Source organism: Plasmodium vivax, chromosome 8, assembly GCF_000002415.2.
Source record: "Plasmodium vivax chromosome 8, whole genome shotgun sequence".
NCBI classification, from domain to species: domain Eukaryota; phylum Apicomplexa; class Aconoidasida; order Haemosporida; family Plasmodiidae; genus Plasmodium; species Plasmodium vivax.
The window spans coordinates 879,273-896,882 of record NC_009913.1 but is presented as its reverse complement, the minus strand read 5'-3'; the positions used below and the strand labels follow the sequence as shown (position 1 = coordinate 896,882).

The 17,610-nt window shown below is 47.1% G+C and overlaps 4 protein-coding genes across 4 annotated transcripts, besides 13 other annotated features; 3 read left to right on the top strand and 1 right to left on the bottom strand.

The window, feature by feature from the left end:
• Positions 1-592: 592 nt before the first annotated feature.
• Positions 593-619: a microsatellite.
• Positions 620-776: 157 nt separating this feature from the next.
• Positions 777-801: a microsatellite.
• Positions 802-942: 141 nt separating this feature from the next.
• Positions 943-1,045: a microsatellite.
• Positions 1,046-1,376: 331 nt separating this feature from the next.
• Positions 1,377-1,398: a microsatellite.
• An 856-nt stretch (positions 1,399-2,254) lies between these two features.
• Positions 2,255-2,275: a microsatellite.
• Positions 2,276-2,398: 123 nt separating this feature from the next.
• Positions 2,399-2,484: a microsatellite.
• Positions 2,485-2,731: 247 nt separating this feature from the next.
• Positions 2,732-2,761: a microsatellite.
• Positions 2,762-3,120: 359 nt separating this feature from the next.
• Positions 3,121-4,850, top strand: PVX_095210 (pyrazinamidase/nicotinamidase, putative; the record flags this gene model as incomplete). The annotated part of the gene is made up of 1 exon (XM_001614458.1): positions 3,121-4,850. Exon 1 carries the CDS (start codon positions 3,513-3,515, stop codon positions 4,848-4,850), a length of 1,338 nt encoding a protein of 445 aa, XP_001614508.1. The 5' UTR covers positions 3,121-3,512.
• PVX_095205 (hypothetical protein, conserved) lies at positions 4,217-7,873 on the bottom strand. The gene is made up of 6 exons (XM_001614457.1): positions 7,037-7,873; positions 6,285-7,008; positions 6,044-6,156; positions 5,823-5,856; positions 5,531-5,599; positions 4,217-5,248 (listed from the first exon to the last, which is right to left on the bottom strand). The coding sequence occupies exons 2-6, from the start codon at positions 6,420-6,422 to the stop codon at positions 5,138-5,140; spliced, it is 465 nt and encodes a 154-aa protein (XP_001614507.1). The 5' UTR covers positions 6,423-7,008; positions 7,037-7,873; the 3' UTR covers positions 4,217-5,137.
• Positions 5,881-5,923: a microsatellite.
• Positions 7,071-10,472, top strand: PVX_095200 (hypothetical protein, conserved). Its single transcript, XM_001614456.1, has 8 exons — positions 7,071-8,119; positions 8,351-8,415; positions 8,630-8,711; positions 8,898-8,959; positions 9,090-9,176; positions 9,331-9,388; positions 9,733-9,799; positions 9,916-10,472. Exons 1-8 carry the CDS (start codon positions 8,077-8,079, stop codon positions 10,010-10,012), a joined length of 561 nt encoding a protein of 186 aa, XP_001614506.1. The 5' UTR covers positions 7,071-8,076; the 3' UTR covers positions 10,013-10,472.
• Positions 7,143-7,210: a microsatellite.
• Positions 8,023-8,049: a microsatellite.
• A 483-nt stretch (positions 10,473-10,955) lies between the features above and the next one.
• Positions 10,956-10,981: a microsatellite.
• A 2,226-nt stretch (positions 10,982-13,207) lies between these two features.
• Positions 13,208-13,232: a microsatellite.
• A 1,791-nt stretch (positions 13,233-15,023) lies between these two features.
• On the top strand, positions 15,024-17,372 carry PVX_095195 (ATP-dependent RNA helicase, putative; the record flags this gene model as incomplete). Its single annotated transcript, XM_001614455.1, has 2 exons — positions 15,024-15,414; positions 15,826-17,372. 2 exons carry the CDS (start codon positions 15,024-15,026, stop codon positions 16,734-16,736), a joined length of 1,302 nt encoding a protein of 433 aa, XP_001614505.1. The 3' UTR covers positions 16,737-17,372.
• Positions 15,486-15,582: a microsatellite.
• Positions 17,373-17,610: the final 238 nt, after the last annotated feature.

Genomic DNA, 17,610 nt, shown 5'->3' with positions numbered 1-17,610 from the left:
GCTGCTCATAACCAGTGGCACGTCAATACCTCCCCTTTGTGTATACATACAATGGCCTCTCAAACGGCACAAGTGAAGGCAAACGAACTTCACCTGTTGGCACTCGCATGAATTATATCTGCCATCCTTTTGTTGGGGGAAAAAAAAATAACCCCTCATTGGGTGCCCCCCGTTGACCTTACGCGCAGATAAAAAGGTGTACGTACACTTCTCAGCCAAGCGAATATTGTATTTCATTTTCCCATTTGCGTTTTTTCACGCATGCGTGTATGAACGGTGTAGCTGGGAGGGGCTTCCGCAAGAGCCTCCTGCCAAGCTGATGCCCGATTCGCAGCAAATGGAAGGCCCGCCATTTGGCGTTACCAAAGTGAGTAGTTATATAAACACATACCTGCGCACTTTCCCTGCGAAAGAAGAGTCAGCCAAATTGGCGCTTCCGCAATTCGACTGATGGGCGCATCCCTGCCGATGTAGTTTACGCCCGCTCACTAGGATTACCCCGCAGCGTTTTTTTTTTTTTTTTCTCACAAACTTTATCTACGTTAAGTGGCGCGTACATAAATATATGTTAAACTCCTGGGGAGGCATAACTGGAAGGTTTTCGAGGACGTGGCGTGGCGTGGAAGCTGTGATAGGAGAGTCCTGTTCGCTGCTCACAATGCGCAGGCGCGTTTGTCAAGCGACCAGGCCAACTTGACTCTCCTCACGGATTTAATGGGTCGGCTCGACATACACCTGGCATACTTACGATGTACGCGCTGAAAAGGCTTCTAAAGTTATGCCCACACTTCGGTTTGGACATCCCCCCGGGGGTAACAAAAAAAAAAAATAAATAAACTCGCAGGGGAGTATGAAGCAAATGAAAGGTAAGCCACATACACCCCAAAACCTCAAAACGATAGAAAGGGTATACCATGTGTGTAACATGAAAATGGGAAAATTTGCCTTAACTGATCTGAAACGGGTCAGCAGTTGCAAAGGGTTTTTCGCAGTGTGATGGCAGAGTGGAAAAGTTGCACACCCTTTGTTAGAAATTACGAGAGCTACTCATCGGTCCACACTTAAAGGTGTTATAATGGTACATGGTGACGCTTTTTTTTTTTTTTTTCTCACCAGATGTACCAAAGGAAAGTTAGGGACACACTTCAGTACAGGCACGATAACTTATTACTTCTACATGGAGGGCACACCACCGTAGTGGCGATTTTTTCCATTTTTTTTTTTTTTTACGTTCAAGGGACATGTATACTAAATCCACCGCGCATGCTTCTCTATTTTGCAAAGTATGTTCCTCTTCCGGGGAGGGTGGGTACAAAAAATGGCGTACACCTGTGTGCATTTTCCTGGGGGCACATTTAACAATGGTTAGGCTAAAAGAACATCATGGGCATTTCACCATTGGGGAACTTCAAACTGCGATGGAGTTTTTTCTAACGCTTCTGCGCAGGGAGTGCCTAATTAGTTTGCACGCTGTGTACTGTCATGGTTACCGCCTCTACCACCGCGCACAACTGTCCCCTACACACACGCAAACATTGACGCGTACACGCGGTTACACGAGGATAACACCAAAAAAGGAATCAGCAGAAGTGCTATACAGTTCACGAGTCACGTTAAAATGAAACCTCCTTCGGATGGGCCAACCTCCCCATTTTCAAAAAATAAAGAAAAAAAAAATAACCAAAGGATGCTTCCCCGCATGGAACAATAAAATTGATTGCATCGCGCGGAGGAAGCTACGCCATTTTAAAAAAGGGCCGCTTTATAAACACCTCTTTTGGGACGTTTTAATTTCCACCATTCACGGGGGTGGGTGTAAAAAATTTGAGCGGCGAGCAATCATTTTTGGGGGGTGAAATTCGCTTGACGCGTTTGTTGCACGGAATAAAAAGGAACAAAAAATGGAAAACAAAAAAAAGAGGAGTGATAAAACGTGAACGGTAAAAAAAAAAAAATAAATAAATAAACCGTACGAATGGCCACTTTCACAAACCTTCCACCGCACGAACGCTCTTTTTTTTTTTTTTTTTTTTTCTGGTCCTTCCAATACATGCAGCGCGCCGAGCACGACTGACATAAAACGAACACATATGCCCTCCCCCACACTTGGCAATCGTCCATGCCTTTTCCGCAAACCCGTTGGTACGTTCGCATATATGGGTATATGCACGTATAAGTGTATACATATACACAAATGCTCATACATACACTCATGCTAAAATAATTGCCAACCGCGCTGACGTCGATAGGCTCCTTTTGCCGAGTGCAACGTGTACATCACTCACGCGTGTAAAAACCCGCAAACGTTTTTTCCCCCCCCTCACTTTTGCGCATAAACCTACAACAACGCGCGCGCAAAATAAAAATGGGAAAAATAGGGCAAACGTGAAACGTATACATAAGTAAAAACGTGAACACACGGGGCAGGGATGCAAAATATCTCCCGCTTCCTTCCGCTTCTTTCCTCTTCCTTCCGTTCCTCCCACTTCACAGCTATTGAAAAAATGCCCGCCCAATTACACCCATCGTGTTAACAAAAAATGGTAACTCTTGAAAAAAAAGCGGGGGAAAAATAACCCAAAAGTGAACACTGCTTTTGTTCACGCACTTAAGAAGCGAAGCGCTGAGGGGGTGGTGGAGAAAATCAAAAAGAAAAAGAAAAAAAAAAAAAAAACGAAAAAAAACGAAAACATAACGAAACAGGGCAAAGTGGGACAAAACAGGGCAAAACTGAGCTGAAAAAAGGGGGCGGAAGTGGGCGAGAAAAAAAAAAAGAAAAAAAAACACACGTAGAGCACCCCTACAGGCATATAGAAGAGATAGAGGGGAAGTTGTATACCTATCCGCGTGCGCTGCTCACGGTTCGAACGCGTGCCGACCCACGCAGGGTATACATATACGTATATATACATATACATATATATATAATGCCACCCCCCCTCCATACGAGCAGAAAAAATACGCCCGTGTGAACACCCCCCGAAGTAGCCTTCCAAGTGTTCACACAAAGCGAAGCAGCCGAGTACGCCAATCGCACAGCACAAAAAAAAAAAAAAAAAAAAAAAAAAGTATGTGCTTACATACACTTATATATTTTTCTTTTTTTTCATTTTCTTTTTTATATACGCTTGTATGTACTTTACACAACCCTGCCTGAACAGCATCCACCGCTCCCCCCTACATGACTCCAATTGCACCGCCCGTACTCTGTCGAAGAGTGTCGCTCTAACTGCATCGATGCAACACTGTGCGCGTTTTGCCCAGCCACACCTTGCTCGTTTTGCCTCGCTACACCTTGATCGTTTTGCCTAGCTACACCTTGATCGTTTTGCCTAGCTACACCTTGATCGTTTTGCCTAGCTACACCTTGATCGTTTTGCCTAGCTACACTCAGCTCCTTTTGCCTAGCTACACTCAGCTCCTTTTGCCTAGTCACACCCTGCTCGTTTTGCCTAGCCACACCTAGCCCCTTTTGACTAGCCACCCCTTGTACACCCCGCCGCTTACACAAAATGAAGTGCTTCGTCATTGTAGATGCCCAAAACGACTTCCTCCCCAAGGGGTCGTTCAACTCCCGAGACGATTACATGGACGCGCTCAACAAAATCAACGCCATAAGACTAAGGCTGCACAACTGCTCGGAAAGGGACCTAATCAAATTAAGCAGCTGCAAACACATGATGCAGTACCAACCGGATAAGTTGCTAAAGGAGAACATTGTCCCGTACCACCAGTGTAGCAATGATATTGATGATGCCCAGAGGGAGGGGGACATTCTTCTCTTTCCCTGGGACGATCGGATGGCGCCCACTTGCCCCAACGGGATGAGCACCCTAAACGGCTGCAACGGCGTCAACGGCTTGCAGGGGCAACCTGCACAGGGCACGGTGAACGGCATGCCCAATGGCCACCACAGCGGTTTTTCGCACACTGGGGAGGCAAACAGCGTAGCACTACTAAACGGAACCAGAGAGAGCGCCAACGGACCAACTTCAGATTTTGCTCTGAACATATTATCTGTGGACTACCACCCGCAGTACCACATCTCCTTTGCAGAGACGCACAGAATTGTTTTCAAGCAGATAAGCAAAAATGGAGGCCTCAAACAGAGCAGCGTGAGGATGAATGGCCGTGCGCTAACCGAAGTACCTCCCCACGCCCACGTCAATGGGTTAGCCGCGTTAGGAGAAGCCGAAGAAATGCGCGCTGATGAGGAGGAACAGGACGAGGAAAGGGCGCTCGACGAAGAGCATGAAGACGAATGTCCGCGTGAGGAATGTCCGCGTGACGACCCTGATGGAGAGGCCGCGCACTCGCAACAGGCTGCCTTCCTAAAAAAACATAAAATTTTTACCCTAACCGATGTGATGCAGAACATGGCAAAAATCAAGTCGACCAGGCACATCTACAGAAATGTGAACTCCCCTAGCGATATAAAGGAGTACACCAAGCTGCACTTCCTAAACGAATCGATAGACGTGTGGCCAGTCCACTGCGTGCGGAACACCCCGGGAAGCAAAATACACCCAACTCTTATAAGACACCTAAACGATATTGTAATTAAGAAGGCGGACACAGAGAACCACGACAGCCACACCTTTTTCGAAAACGAGGAAATCAACGAGAAGATTTTAAAACTGCTGAAAGGATTGAACATCAAATCTGTTTACATTTGCGGATTCATTTTCGAGTACTGTGTGAAGGAGACTGCCCTGTCCTTTTTGAATTTGGGGTTCGACACCTACATTGTGGAGGACGCAACGGCGTACCTGTTCGGCCGGGAGGAGGATAAGGACAGCTTGAAGAGGAAGGGCATCAAGTTTGTGAACTCCTCCACCATGTTCGTTTGATGGGGGGTAAAAGCAGCAATAGCAGTGGCAGAAGTTGCCGTGGCAGCTGCGAAGCGGGCAAGAAGCCACCCAGTTACAGCGTCCAACTAGCCATTTCAAAATCGGAGTTGAGGAAAAAAAAAAAAAAAAAAAAAAGTTACCAAAAAATAGTGATAATTTTATTCAACTCAGGGGGGGAAAAAATGAGAAAAAAGGGATTGCTCAATCGATGGGAGGAAGAACGCAGAAGGTGGAGGAAGGCCGTGCCCAACTCACTCTCTTGAAGGGCATCCACCCCCCATCTGGGCCTAAAATTTGTTGAACTGATCCCGGTCGAATTTGAGAGCTCTCCGCTTCCACGCCCACAAAATGAAATGCTCATTGTGGGTCAGGTATCTTTTATTGTTTTCCAGCTTGGCCTGAAGGGGGAAAAAAAAGAAGGCACACCGGCAGAGTGCGGATGTGCTTGTCCATCACACGCGGCAGTACTGTTGCAGTGCAGATGCAGTACAGTTGCAGCACCACTGCAGTGCTGCAGCTCGGTATCCACTGGGAAAGACTTGCGGACGCTCCTCCCCACGTGCACACATATATGCACACATATATACACACACATACACGCAGCAACAGTTTTGCAACTTCCAAAACGTAAGGCGAGTTTGTTTTTTTTTTTTTTTTGTGTTTGTCTCTTCATTTCGTACCTTCACACACTTATCCTGAATCAGATTGTTTATTAAATTAAAATATGTTCTTTTTACCTTTTTTGTGGACTTTTAAAAAAAAAAAAAAATGAACGATATGCACGTGTGCGTGTGCTCCTACGTCGCTGCGGTTGTGTGTATGCTCATACGTCGCTGCGATTGTGTGCTCGTTGCATGTGCGCACTCGGCGTGTACGTCGGGGGGCGGCGGGCACGCATGGCCATTTTCACCCCTGCACTTGGACACAGGCATGTGTACATATGTACGTGTGCATATCCCTCGTGCTGCTTACATTAATGACGACGTGCTCAAACTTTTTTAAATACCTGTAAAAGAATTAAGAGGATCGCATAGGTAAGCGGTGAATTGGCGAAGCGGCGGTGGGGAGTGGCTGCACAGTGCCTATAACGCGCCTGCAGATCGTCCGGATGCTTGCGCAAAACGGATCGGCTTTATAACGCCGCTCGCATCGGCGTGGCTCCCTCGCAGGAGCACAGCCCCATCTCGCCTTACCAGGCCAAAACCTCCGTGTCCGTGCATTTTTCCCCTTTTATATGCGAAATGTAGTAACACGTAAAGAAGGCAAAGTGGACGTACTTCTCATACTCCAGGGTGTAATTTTTGTCCTGCGTTTTTTTTTCGGGGAAGGGGGCAAAGCGGTTACAAAGCGGTTACGCGGCAGTTGCGCTGCTGCCTCGCTGCTGCTTCGCTGCTACTTCGCTGCACGCCGCGGCCCACCGCTATGCCGGCCCACCTCTATGAGGGAATTCTTCGAGTACCCACTGTGCGTGTACTCATTCCCGTCGAAGGCTATATCGACGTTCATCTTCTCGTGGAATGGAAAAGGAAAAAATGAAATGATCACTGTCGGCTGAAAAGGCCGTGTGTGCATGGGTACTCTCACGCTCAGAAGTTACGCATACAGCGATGCACATGTGTGTGACGAGCACGTGAACTTGCGCGCGTGCGTCATCCCTGCAAGAGGGGGAAGCGTTCGCTCGCCGGGCAGAAGGGAACTCCGCAAGTTGGCGCGCGGTGAGATGCGGTGATGTGATGAAGCGATGAAGCGGTGGATGTGCTGGGACACGTTTTGTTCACTCCCTTTTGCGCTCCTCTGCAAACTCCTCCGTAAACTCCTCTGTGCACTCCTCTGTTCACTCCTTTTTGCACTCCTTTTTGCACTCCTTTTTGCACTCCTTTTTGCGCCCCTTTTGCGCCCCTTTTTCACTCCGCCTTGGGCGCGCCGCTTCGCTCCTTCTTCCCAAACGTCAAGACATTTCTCTCTTTCTTTTTCCTGTTCCTCTTGTTTTTTTTCCGCATGCGCTGGTCAACGATATACAAAAAATAATACAAGTGCAGAAACGCGTGCACGCTCTTTTGATACATTTTCTTTACACACAGGCTCGTCAACGAGTACAGTTTCCCGACGAACATTTTCCCGCAGTTGCTCTAGCGCTCGTGGCATTGCGCAGGTTGCGCTGGCTCGTACAGGTCTCTCGTTTGCGCTGGTTCGCACAGGTTGCTCTCGCTTGCACCACCACGCGCTTCTTAACTCCCCTGTGCCTCTTTTACACTACCGCTTGCCCTCTTTGTGCTCGTATGTTACCCCTCTTGTACTCGTGTGCTACCCCTCTTGTACTCGCGTTTTGCCCCTCTTCGCGCGCCTCTCTAGCTCAGCGGGTAGGCAGACTGGTCAGCAGATTGGCCAAAGCGTGGACGCCCTAATCGCTTCTCTTCACTTCCAATTACTCCAATTACTGCAATCACTCCAATAGCTCTTATCACTCCTATCACTCCTACCCCTGCTTGGCCTGCTTAACGCTCGCACTCCGCGTGCTCTCTAGTCGCGCCCCTCGAGCAGCCACGCGGCCTCACTTCTGCTAATCGTTCGGTACTGCGACTGCCCCTCTTTCGCGCAGTCGATCTCGTTTTTCACGTGCGATCTACTCCTTTGGCGTATCTACTACAAGCCTAAACTCTCATGTAGCGCGTCGGCACAGTGAACCATGCCACGGTGAATGTACGTTGGTCCAGCGATGACGTGTGGTTAGTCAATCATTCGCGCTGCAGCTTTGTATGTATGTACTTATATATATATAATACATACATGCGTGGTGTTTTTTTTTTTTTTTTTTTTTTCTCCTCGCCGTGCCACTCCGAAAGGGGCAACTAAAAGATACACGCCTACGCGTAAATCGCTTCACGCATGGTGCGTACCCTTGTCATTCACTGGGGAGAACTAATTGGGGGGAATTTCACTTGCATATAATTCTTCATAATTGCAATTTTATAATTATACCTGTACGGTATATATGCTTGGTGAGTAGGTCTCTCCCCCCCCCTAACTTGGACTTGCTAATATGCTCGTCCCATTTTTCATGCCATTACGACGCAGGAGAGTGATCCCCTTTTTTTTTTTTTTTTTTTTGAGAACCACCACTACACCTCCCTGACGTTGCGCGAACTTCGTTGCCACTTCTCCCCTTCCCCCCAACGTGGGATTGCCCTACCACAAGTGAAGCGTATTTTTTACAAACAGGGGAAACATGCCGAGAATACAGCTGGACGATGATAATAGGGGTAGCATATGTAAGCACTTATCTTGGCGCGATGGGGAGGGCTCGGCGCCGGACGGGCTCCTAGGGAAAAAAAAAAAAAAAAAAATACAACGCAATACAATACAACGCAGCGCAACCCAGTTAACAAAGCTGCTGATAAAATCGCGGACGTATTAACTCCTCAGCTGGAACAAAACATCTGGCAACTCCCCCCCTCCCCGCACTTACCCAACACACACGGTTCCCCCCGTCCCTCCTACAGACCTCGTCACCAACCTGTACAGCGAACAAGAGTTGAAAAAGGTCGCGCAGGACTACCTAAGCGAGGTATGAGCGAAAAGTGACTCCCAAAAGAAGTGCAAATGGGTGGCCATCGATTGGGCGTCTCTGTAAAAGTGTGCACAGCAGAGTGTCGTCATCGTAAAGGCGGTGCAACGGATCACTTCTTGGTGTCCCCATACCAACACATGCATTTGCATACCACACGTGCATCGCTACCCACCTGTATTCACCTCCCCGCCTGTCCTTTTCCCCCCCCAAGAGATTAAGGGACCAAAATTTCGCAGAAAACATTAAGTACTCCAACATCCGAATTTTCCTAAGCTTGCTGCTCATATCGATTGGTAATGGAACAGCCCATCTGCTCATGCCGACTGCGAGGGTTTCACTCCCTTCATGAGGACATGTGTTTGGGTTATTCCCCCTCGCTCTTCCCCTCATGCAGGGGCTGTGACACCACTAATTTATTTTTGCCCTAATGGAAACTCATTTTCTTGCTTGACATCCCTCCACATAATCCCCCTCTGCAGGGTCCTACTGCACCATCTTCGTGCAGTACAAAAAGAATCCGTTGCTTATGATCAAGTTGCTGGTAAGTACCGCTCGCAATGGGACAACGTCACAAGTACTCCCACCCCTGCGTTTTGTCTGCCCCCTCGACCCACAAAAAATGGAGGTAACCGCGTATACTCACTCCTTCCCCCCTTTGTTTCAAATTGCAGATCGCCTTCTTCATCGTGTCGGTAACTCTCTTCTTTTGGGAGTACTTCTTCTTCGAAGACATCTTCATGATTTTGAAGACGAACAATGTAGGGGCCTCGCCAAAAGAAAAAAAAAAAAAAAAAAAAAACACACAACATAACGCAACGCAACGCAAAATGCGTATCACAAAACGCACACATGTGCTGCTTTTGAGCTGCTAAAAAAGCGCTTCATTTTTCCCCCTTTTTTTGTTTCACCCAGGGCGGCGTGGCGAAGCTGTTCATCGAGCTGGACATCAACAAGAGCGCCCTCCTATTAAGTCAGCCACCAAAAAGGGGAGCCACCGCGAGGGGAAATAACGCCTGAACTGTTCATGCGAAATTATTCCCCAAAAAAAAAAAGAAAGAAAGAAAGAAAGAAAGAAAGAAAGAAAGAAAGAAAGAAAGAAAGAAAGAAAGAAAGAAAGAAAGAAAGAAAGAAAGAAAGAAAGAAAGAAAGAAAGAAAGAAAGAAAGAAAGAAAGAAAGAAAGAAAGAAAGAAAGAAAGAAAGAAAGAAAGAAAGAAAGAAAGAAAGAAAGAAAGAAAGAAAGAAAGAAAGAAAGAAAGAAAGAAAGAAAGAAAGAAAGAAAAAACATATTATGCCTGCTTCTCCGCACCCTGCAGCCTACAAGATGGATAAGCAAAAGCACAGCACGTCGTTTGAGCTCCGCAAGCTGTTCAACGAAGATGGGTAAGTTGCATCCTTCCCCTTCACATCGCAGCATGGAAATGTGGAAGTGTGCACATATGCGTCGTTACCCAAGCGTACATTCCCAATGCTTGTGACTGTCCCCCCATTCCTCGCAGCTTCCTCATCCAGTGTTACGCAGACGCCATGTTGAAGCAGTTCCTTTCAGATCACGGCAAGCTTTTCAAACTCTGTGATGATAAGAAGCAGGACTAGCGCGGTGCAGGTGGGATGTATGTGCCAACCGACGCGACAGAGCAGCTCATCAGTCAGCTGGTCAACTGAACAACCACAGTGCGGGCCTGTTTATCCTCCAAACCCACGGGAGTGGCACCAAGTTGACGCATGTGCGGGTGCCACCGTGGGAGCTCACCACCCCCTTGAACATAGCAGTGCACTGGCAAATATATGGCCCTTATTGATACCGCTAACACAGTTACTGTTATTATGTTATTACGTTATTATGTTATTATGTTGTTATCTTTTTTTTTTTTTTTTTTTTTTTTGCCACCCATTGACCGCTTCCCCCTGGGAGCCGCCCCAACCCAGGGTCAGTGGCGAAACGGGGGGGAACCAAACGATTAGCCTACTAGTGCACCATGAGTCGGTGGCAACCGTTGGGAACTCACCACAATACGTACCGCATGCGTGTTTATGCCGTTTGTCAAAGTGTAGATTTCTTTTTCTTTTCTCAATCGAATTTTTTATTGCCCCTCTTCCGAGCACACGTGGAGAGGACGCCCCAAAAGGTATTCCCAAATCCCAAAGCGAGTTCCTCCAATCGGCGGCTGCTGTGTGAAGCACTCCACTTAGGGTACCCCCGCGGTGCGCTTAGCAACTGAGGGGTTCACACAACGAATGACACATGCAACCGAGTTATTACCGCTTGGCGTTTTGCCTTTGCTTTCCAGCCGGTTCGTGGTGTGCAACAGGTGGCTTCTCCCTTCAGCGAAAGGGGGTCCACCCACATGCGGCATAATAAATGCACTTGTTGGTAAAATTTGGCTGTCTCGCTTTCTTTTTTCTCCCGCTCATCCTAAGTGACACTTTAAAAGAGGGAACTCCAAATGAGGGGGAAAAAAAAACGACAATAGAGTGCCAAATTGGCAGATAAGACAAACGTTGATTTGTAGCAATTGTTTTAAAAGGGGCCCATTTATCTCGCGGTCCACTTCTTCACATCGCGCGTTCAATCTACTCTGGTGAACCTCCTTTTTGCAAACTCTTTACGCGTCACCGATGCGCATGTCTGAGCACTCCAGACAGGGTCAGCACGTTTGGGCGGCCTTACGCCGGTCACACTGCGCCGTCCGATCGGCGCAACTTCGTTATGGTATTAACAAGGGGGGGAACCATATGTATATATATGTAGCTATGCAGTATGCATGTACTTACGTACGTGTGTGCGGCTCCACTACTGAGAGACGCCTTCCCCCACTTTGGAGGCTTGGCCACGCGGAAAGACCACCTGAGCTGAGCATCTTCCGCAGGCGGTGAGCCCTCGCCCAAATGTACGTACATAGTTACACAGATGATGGGATAAGCGGTGATCAGATATGTGCCTATATAATACACCCGTATAATACACCCGTTTGGGGGGGACCCACCAGTGGAGTGGCGCGATTAAGTCACCCTCCTTTCACGAGGCCCCCCCCCCCCCCCGACGTGGAAAGCTGAGCATACCACCAGGTTGGAGCACTTGTACGTACATGCGCGGGGATGTATGTACATACGTGCCAACATACACGTGCGTATCCACGTGCCCACTTCCGTTCCCTTCCAGCGAGCCTATGGCCCTATAACGTTACACCTGTAATCGCGGCATACATCGGGAAGATCTTTTAAAGGGCCCCCAAGGAGGGAACAAATTGCACATGCTAAATCGCACATGCTAAATCGCACATGCTAAATCACACATGCTAAATCGCACATGCTAAAGCGCACATGCTAAAGCGCACATGCTAAAGCGCACATGCTAAAGCGCTCATGTTTAAACGGCTCATGTTTAAACGGCTCATGTTTAAACGGCTCATGTTTAAACGGCTCATGTTTAAACGGCTCATGTTTTTCCTTTTTTTTTTTTTTTTTTTTCCTCATGCCACATCCAGCGGACCACGAGTTATGCTCCTCTGCTCTGACACGTGTCGTCATGCTCACCGGATGATCGCGACGTGGCATCCGCCTGTGGCATGTGGAGCCCACCTATACGCATATATAATATATGTACTGCCTATCCCAACACCCTTGGTTTTTTTTTTTTTTTTTTTTTTTTTGGAAAGTCCCGTTGATATGACTCATGCCAAGGAGGTTACTGTTATTGTTATTTTATTTTATTTTTTACTGCGTTATTTATACATAAATTAAAAATTTTAAAAAATTGTTAGCTCGCGTTACGTTATGTTATGTAACTACTTTTTGCTTCACTTCGCTTTACTGTGCTTTGCATTGCTTCGCTTTGCTTCGCTTTGCTTTGCTTTGCTTTGCTTTGCTTTGCTTTGCTTTGCTTCACTTTGCTTTTTTTTTTCCCCCCTTCTCCACATGATAATTATAAATAAGTAATTTTTTGTAAAAGCGTTTAACCTGTGTAATAGGCCGAGTGAGCGTATCTGAAGGTAAGCCATTTCCACTTCATCTCTGTGGATTTCCCCCCCCTGTGCACTGCTCATCATTCGTTACGTTGTTTTTCCAACGCCCTCGTTTTTTGCCTGCAATGTAAACGCCCCCTCCTTACGTACATCGCTTTTCCACACGTGCCTTTTGGTCTGCCCCTTTTTGGGGCCTACAGAGAACCACCACCCCCTGCACATTGTCTCGTCTGTGCACACGTATACATTCCGTCCTATGCCTCTTTTTTTTTTTTTTTTTTTTTTACAACGGTGTGTTTAAGCATATGCGCATTTATGTTCCCCTTGTGCATGTAGCGGGTAGTTGGACAGCCCATCACCCACGTCGTTCTTTGCTTTACGCTTTGTATGCAACTGTTTAGTGCAACCCCTTTGTGCAACTCCCCACCCCCGTCTACTCCCCGCGGTCGCACTTCTTCCCTTAATTGGCGCTTCGCCCGTCCCCATTTTGTAGTGCCCCCCCACACGCAAAAGCAAGTAGACATCCATCTTCCCCTCCTTTCTCTTTTTTTTTTCCCCTTTTTTTTTTCTCACTTTTTTTTATTCCACCTGTGCAGTGTACACCCCGCTCTTAAAATTTACACCCATTCGTATGCCCACTTGCACGTGCACCTCCCTACATGCGCACCCGTTAGCGCTGCCCCCCCGAGCCGAACCGCGTCTGTATCTACATAACAAGTCGAGTCATGCCCCCACCTGTTGTGAGGATTTACGCAGAAGGTCTCCTTAGGCTGAGCGCGTCACTGTTGTGCAAATGTTTGCTTTGACCGTTTCACCTGCGTGGCTTAAGATGCTCCTGTTATGAGCACCAGCGTTCAGCCGGTTGTAGGGGGGTCTCCGTTTCTTCATTTTGCGTATGCATAACTCCACACGATAGAAGCCCTTCAATAGGAGCCATTCGGTGCACTACACAACACACACACGTGCGCACTACATTGATAGACCTCTTTTGTTTCACCTTTCGAGTAACATCGTTCCGATTGCTCTATAAAGAAAATATGCCTCCGCGTGTAACCCTCATGTGCCACCGTTTTTCATATCTATGCGTTTGTGCAAATGTCCCCTTTTGCGTAGTGGACTAGTTTAAGGCTGCCGTTGTTCCTTTTTTTTTTTTTTTTTTTTTGCACCCCTTTATTTTTATTTTTTTTGCGCAACATAAGTGCGTCCCATGTATGTACGCTCGTAGGTCTGCATGTGTACATACAAGCGTAGCTCGGGAAGAGGCACGGGCGGAAGGCACACATGTTACATATTACCTATTACATATTACATAATACATATATATATATACATATACATGTGCCTATCCCTACATGCTCATATGTATGCACACCCATGCGGCGCGTAACATGCTCGGTCATATCTACATGCGTGCGTATTGCGAGCCACTTTGTACATTTTTTTTTTTTTTTCGTTCCCTTTATAGCCTTTTTTTTTAACCCTTTTATTCACCCCTTTTTTTTTTACCTTTCATTTTATTCATTTAATTTCCCTTTTCCTTTTTTTTACTCCCCAGGTTTAAAGATCATTTCGTTTTTTATTTTTTTTATTTGAATAATACCAACAGAGTCATTTAAGGAAAAAAAAAAAAAAAAAAAAAAAAAAGAAAGCAGATTTGGAAAACCTTTTATCCTTCACCAGACCATAAGCGGCCATACACATAAGCAAAACTTACCCTACCCATCGCATCGTATGATATCTCCTAATAGTACATTCCATTTCGTCGCTTCGTCACTGCGTCACTTCGCCGTTTCACCGCTCATCGCTTCATCACTTCACCTATTTCTTTGCGCATTCATTTCCCCCCCCCCACCTTTGCATTTCGCTTTTTTTTTTGTATCTTTAAGCTTCCCTCTTCACCCCCTTTTTTTTCCCGCCCCCTCATTATGTACGTTCTTATTATTCTGTAAATTTCACCTGTTTGGGCTTTATATGTGTATTTAGTTTAATCAACCTGTAAACGCATTTTCCCTGTTTTGTGCCTTTGCGCGGCTTCGCCTTTGCGTGGTTTGCCACCTGCGTCGTTTATCCTTCGCAGCGTTCACCTCTTCGCATTTTTTGCTTTATTTTTTCGACGCGACCCCCTTTTTTCCTTTCTTTTTTTTTTTAATCTTACCTCCCCCCCAGTCCTGCCTTCCCTTCTCCTGCTACGCCATCTGCTGCGCTATCTGTTGCGCCGCCTTCGTTACCATTGCGCGCCTGCGCGCTACCCTCCCCCTCTCCTATCTCCGTTCGTTTTTGTTTCATGCCGAGTGCGCCTAGAAAATAAAAGAAAGCACATAACTACCTGGCTTTCTTACCTCGCGATTTGGAATTTTCATCCCCACGTTTCTGTATGAATCCATTTGACCATCTCCAGTGTGTGTAAGTGGCCCCTCTCGCAAGAGCGTACGGAGCGGTCGCCCGGCAAGAAAAGCGTGCAAGACAACTCGACAGACCCCCCGCTGCGCGGGCACAAAACTTACGCTTAACTTACGCTTAACTGACGCTGAACGGAAGCCGAACTGACGTGAGCCGCCACCGAACCGCCACCGAACTGCCACCGAACTGCCACCGAAACGCCACCGAACCGCCGGTCAAACGCCACCCCACCGAGCAGCAAAATGAGCTATAGAACCAACTGCGCCGCTCCGAACGCTTTGAATAACTCCAATGAAAACAATTTAAACAAAATAGACGACAGCGCAAATGCCCCTTTTGACGAAAGCTGGAAAAAGAGAATTCTGGAGCCCCTCAAAGACCACCGATACAGAACGGAAGATGTCACGAAGACCAAGGGAAATGAGTTTGAAGATTACTTCTTAAAAAGGGAGCTTCTTATGGGCATATTTGAAAAGGGCTATGAGAAGCCGTCTCCCATTCAAGAGGAAAGCATCCCCGTGGCGCTGGCCGGCAAGAACATTCTAGCGCGGGCCAAGAATGGTACAGGGAAGACGGCGGCCTTTGCAATTCCCCTCCTGGAGAAGTGCAACACGCACAAGAATTTCATTCAAGGTGGGTTGGGGAGTGATCAGCCTGTCCTTGGGGAGAGCGTATCGCCGATGCGGTGGTGACGGTGCGAAGGCTTGCGACGTCCTTTCCGGGATAAGATGCCTATCCATTTGCTTCCCCATAAAGTGCTTCCCCTTTTTCTTCCCACAAAATGGATGCCCATTTTCCTCCCCTTCAAATGCTCTCCCTTTTCCTCCCCTTCAAATGCTCTCCCTTTTCCTCCCCTTCAAATGCTCCCCCTTTTCCTCCCCTTCAAATGCTCTCCCTTTTCCTCCCCTTCAAATGCTCTCCCTTTTCCTCCCCTTCAAATGCTCTCCCTTTTCCTCCCCTTCAAATGCTCCCCCTTTTCCTCCCCTTCAAATGCTCCCCCTTTTCCTCCCCTTCAAATGCTCCCCCTTTTCCTCCCCCCCGCAGGACTCATCCTCGTGCCGACGCGGGAACTCGCCCTGCAGACCTCAGCCATGATCAAGGAGCTGGGGAAGCACATGAAGATTCAGTGCATGGTCACCACGGGAGGGACGTCGCTCCGAGAGGACATCATGCGACTCTACAACGTCGTGCACATCCTATGTGGAACACCAGGGAGAATCCTCGATTTGGCAAACAAAGATGTAGCCAACCTATCAGGGTGCCACATAATGGTCATGGATGAAGCAGATAAATTATTATCGCCAGAGTTTCAGCCCATCGTAGAAGAGCTAATGAAATTCTTACCCAAAGAGAAACAAATACTAATGTACTCTGCTACCTTCCCCGTCACGGTAAAGGAGTTCAGACAGATCTACCTCTCAGATGCTCACGAAATAAATCTGATGGACGAGCTGACCTTGAAAGGAATTACACAGTACTATGCCTTTGTAAAGGAAAGACAAAAGGTACATTGCCTGAATACCCTTTTTGCAAAGCTCCAAATAAATCAAGCCATCATCTTCTGTAATAGCATAACTAGAGTAGAGTTACTAGCCAAAAAAATCACCGAATTAGGTTACAGCTCTTTCTACATACATGCAAGAATGTCTCAAACCCATCGAAACAGAGTCTTTCATGACTTTCGAAATGGAGCCTGCAGATGTTTAGTTTCTTCGGACCTATTTACAAGGGGTATAGACATACAGTCTGTTAATGTGGTTATAAATTTTGATTTTCCAAAAAACTCGGAGACGTACCTTCATAGAATTGGTCGATCTGGGAGATATGGCCACCTGGGCTTGGCCATCAACTTGATTACCTATGAGGACCGTTTCAATTTGTACAAAATCGAGTTGGAGCTCGGCACCGAGATTCAGCCCATTCCGAACGAAATCGACCCCTCCCTCTACACCTAATTTGTGCCACGGGGAGGGAGCCGGAAGGGCAGACCCAGTGCGCAATATGCAGTCGGCAACTACATTCTGCAATATGCAGTGCGCAATATGCAGCTTGCCATCTGCCACTGCAGTGTGCAGCTACATTCGGCGAACGCGCGAACCAGGCTTTACCCCCCCTCCACACGCACACCCACCCTCACCTATGTATGTTTGCGCCAACCGTATGCATATAGTACGCATATGGTGTGCACATCGTGTGCATATCTTATGCATACTGCAAGGATGTTGTATGCACTTGGTACGCAACTGCCATGCAAATTTCCCTGCCCTTGGTGTGCACGCCACGCACAGGTGCGCCGCGCGCGCACAGCAACACCCACCGCGGGTGCCTCGCGCGCCCCCTATTCGTACACATGCGTCCACAGAGTCTTATATAAGCATATATAGACATACATATATGTATATATATATATGTGCCCACGTATGCATGCGTGCCTTTAAATGTATGCCAAGCCTTTTCGTGCATTTCATTCTTCCCTCGTCTGCGCCTACGACGATCTGCAGCTCACCTTCCACGCATCTGATATAGCGAACCTCCCATCGCGCGTACGCATCTATCATCAGCTGTTCCATTCTTCCCCTTTTTTTTTTTTTTTAAATTCCATTGACGTCTACATTGGAGTATAAATTAATTAAAACATAATGAAACAATGCACAGCGGATTACACATATATGTATATATGCCCACATATATATACACATTTGTACATTTTTTTTTTTTTTTTTGTTAAAACGTTTTTTTATAATTACACCAAATTAAACACGAGAAAATAAATATAATTGATCAATTAGGAATTATGCACATGTGAACCTCGGCACGGGTGATCACAGA

Bases quoted from the DNA above. Each gene is read 5' to 3' on its own strand.
- PVX_095205 (XM_001614457.1), bottom strand. From the start codon at position 6,422: ATGCACACACGGCCTTTTCAGCCGACAGTGATCATTTCATTTTTTCCT. The intron at 6,157-6,284 runs GTGGGCCGGCAT...AAAAAAACGCAG, and splicing joins CGAAGAATTCCCTCATAGAG to GACAAAAATTACACCCTGGA. The intron at 5,857-6,043 runs GTAAGGCGAGAT...ATTCTTTTACAG, and splicing joins GACACGGAGGTTTTGGCCTG to GTATTTAAAAAAGTTTGAGC.
- PVX_095200 (XM_001614456.1), top strand. From the start codon at position 8,077: ATGCCGAGAATACAGCTGGACGATGATAATAGGGGTAGCATAT. The intron at 8,416-8,629 runs GTATGAGCGAAA...TCCCCCCCCAAG, and splicing joins CGCAGGACTACCTAAGCGAG to AGATTAAGGGACCAAAATTT. The intron at 9,177-9,330 runs GTAGGGGCCTCG...TGTTTCACCCAG, and splicing joins TGATTTTGAAGACGAACAAT to GGCGGCGTGGCGAAGCTGTT.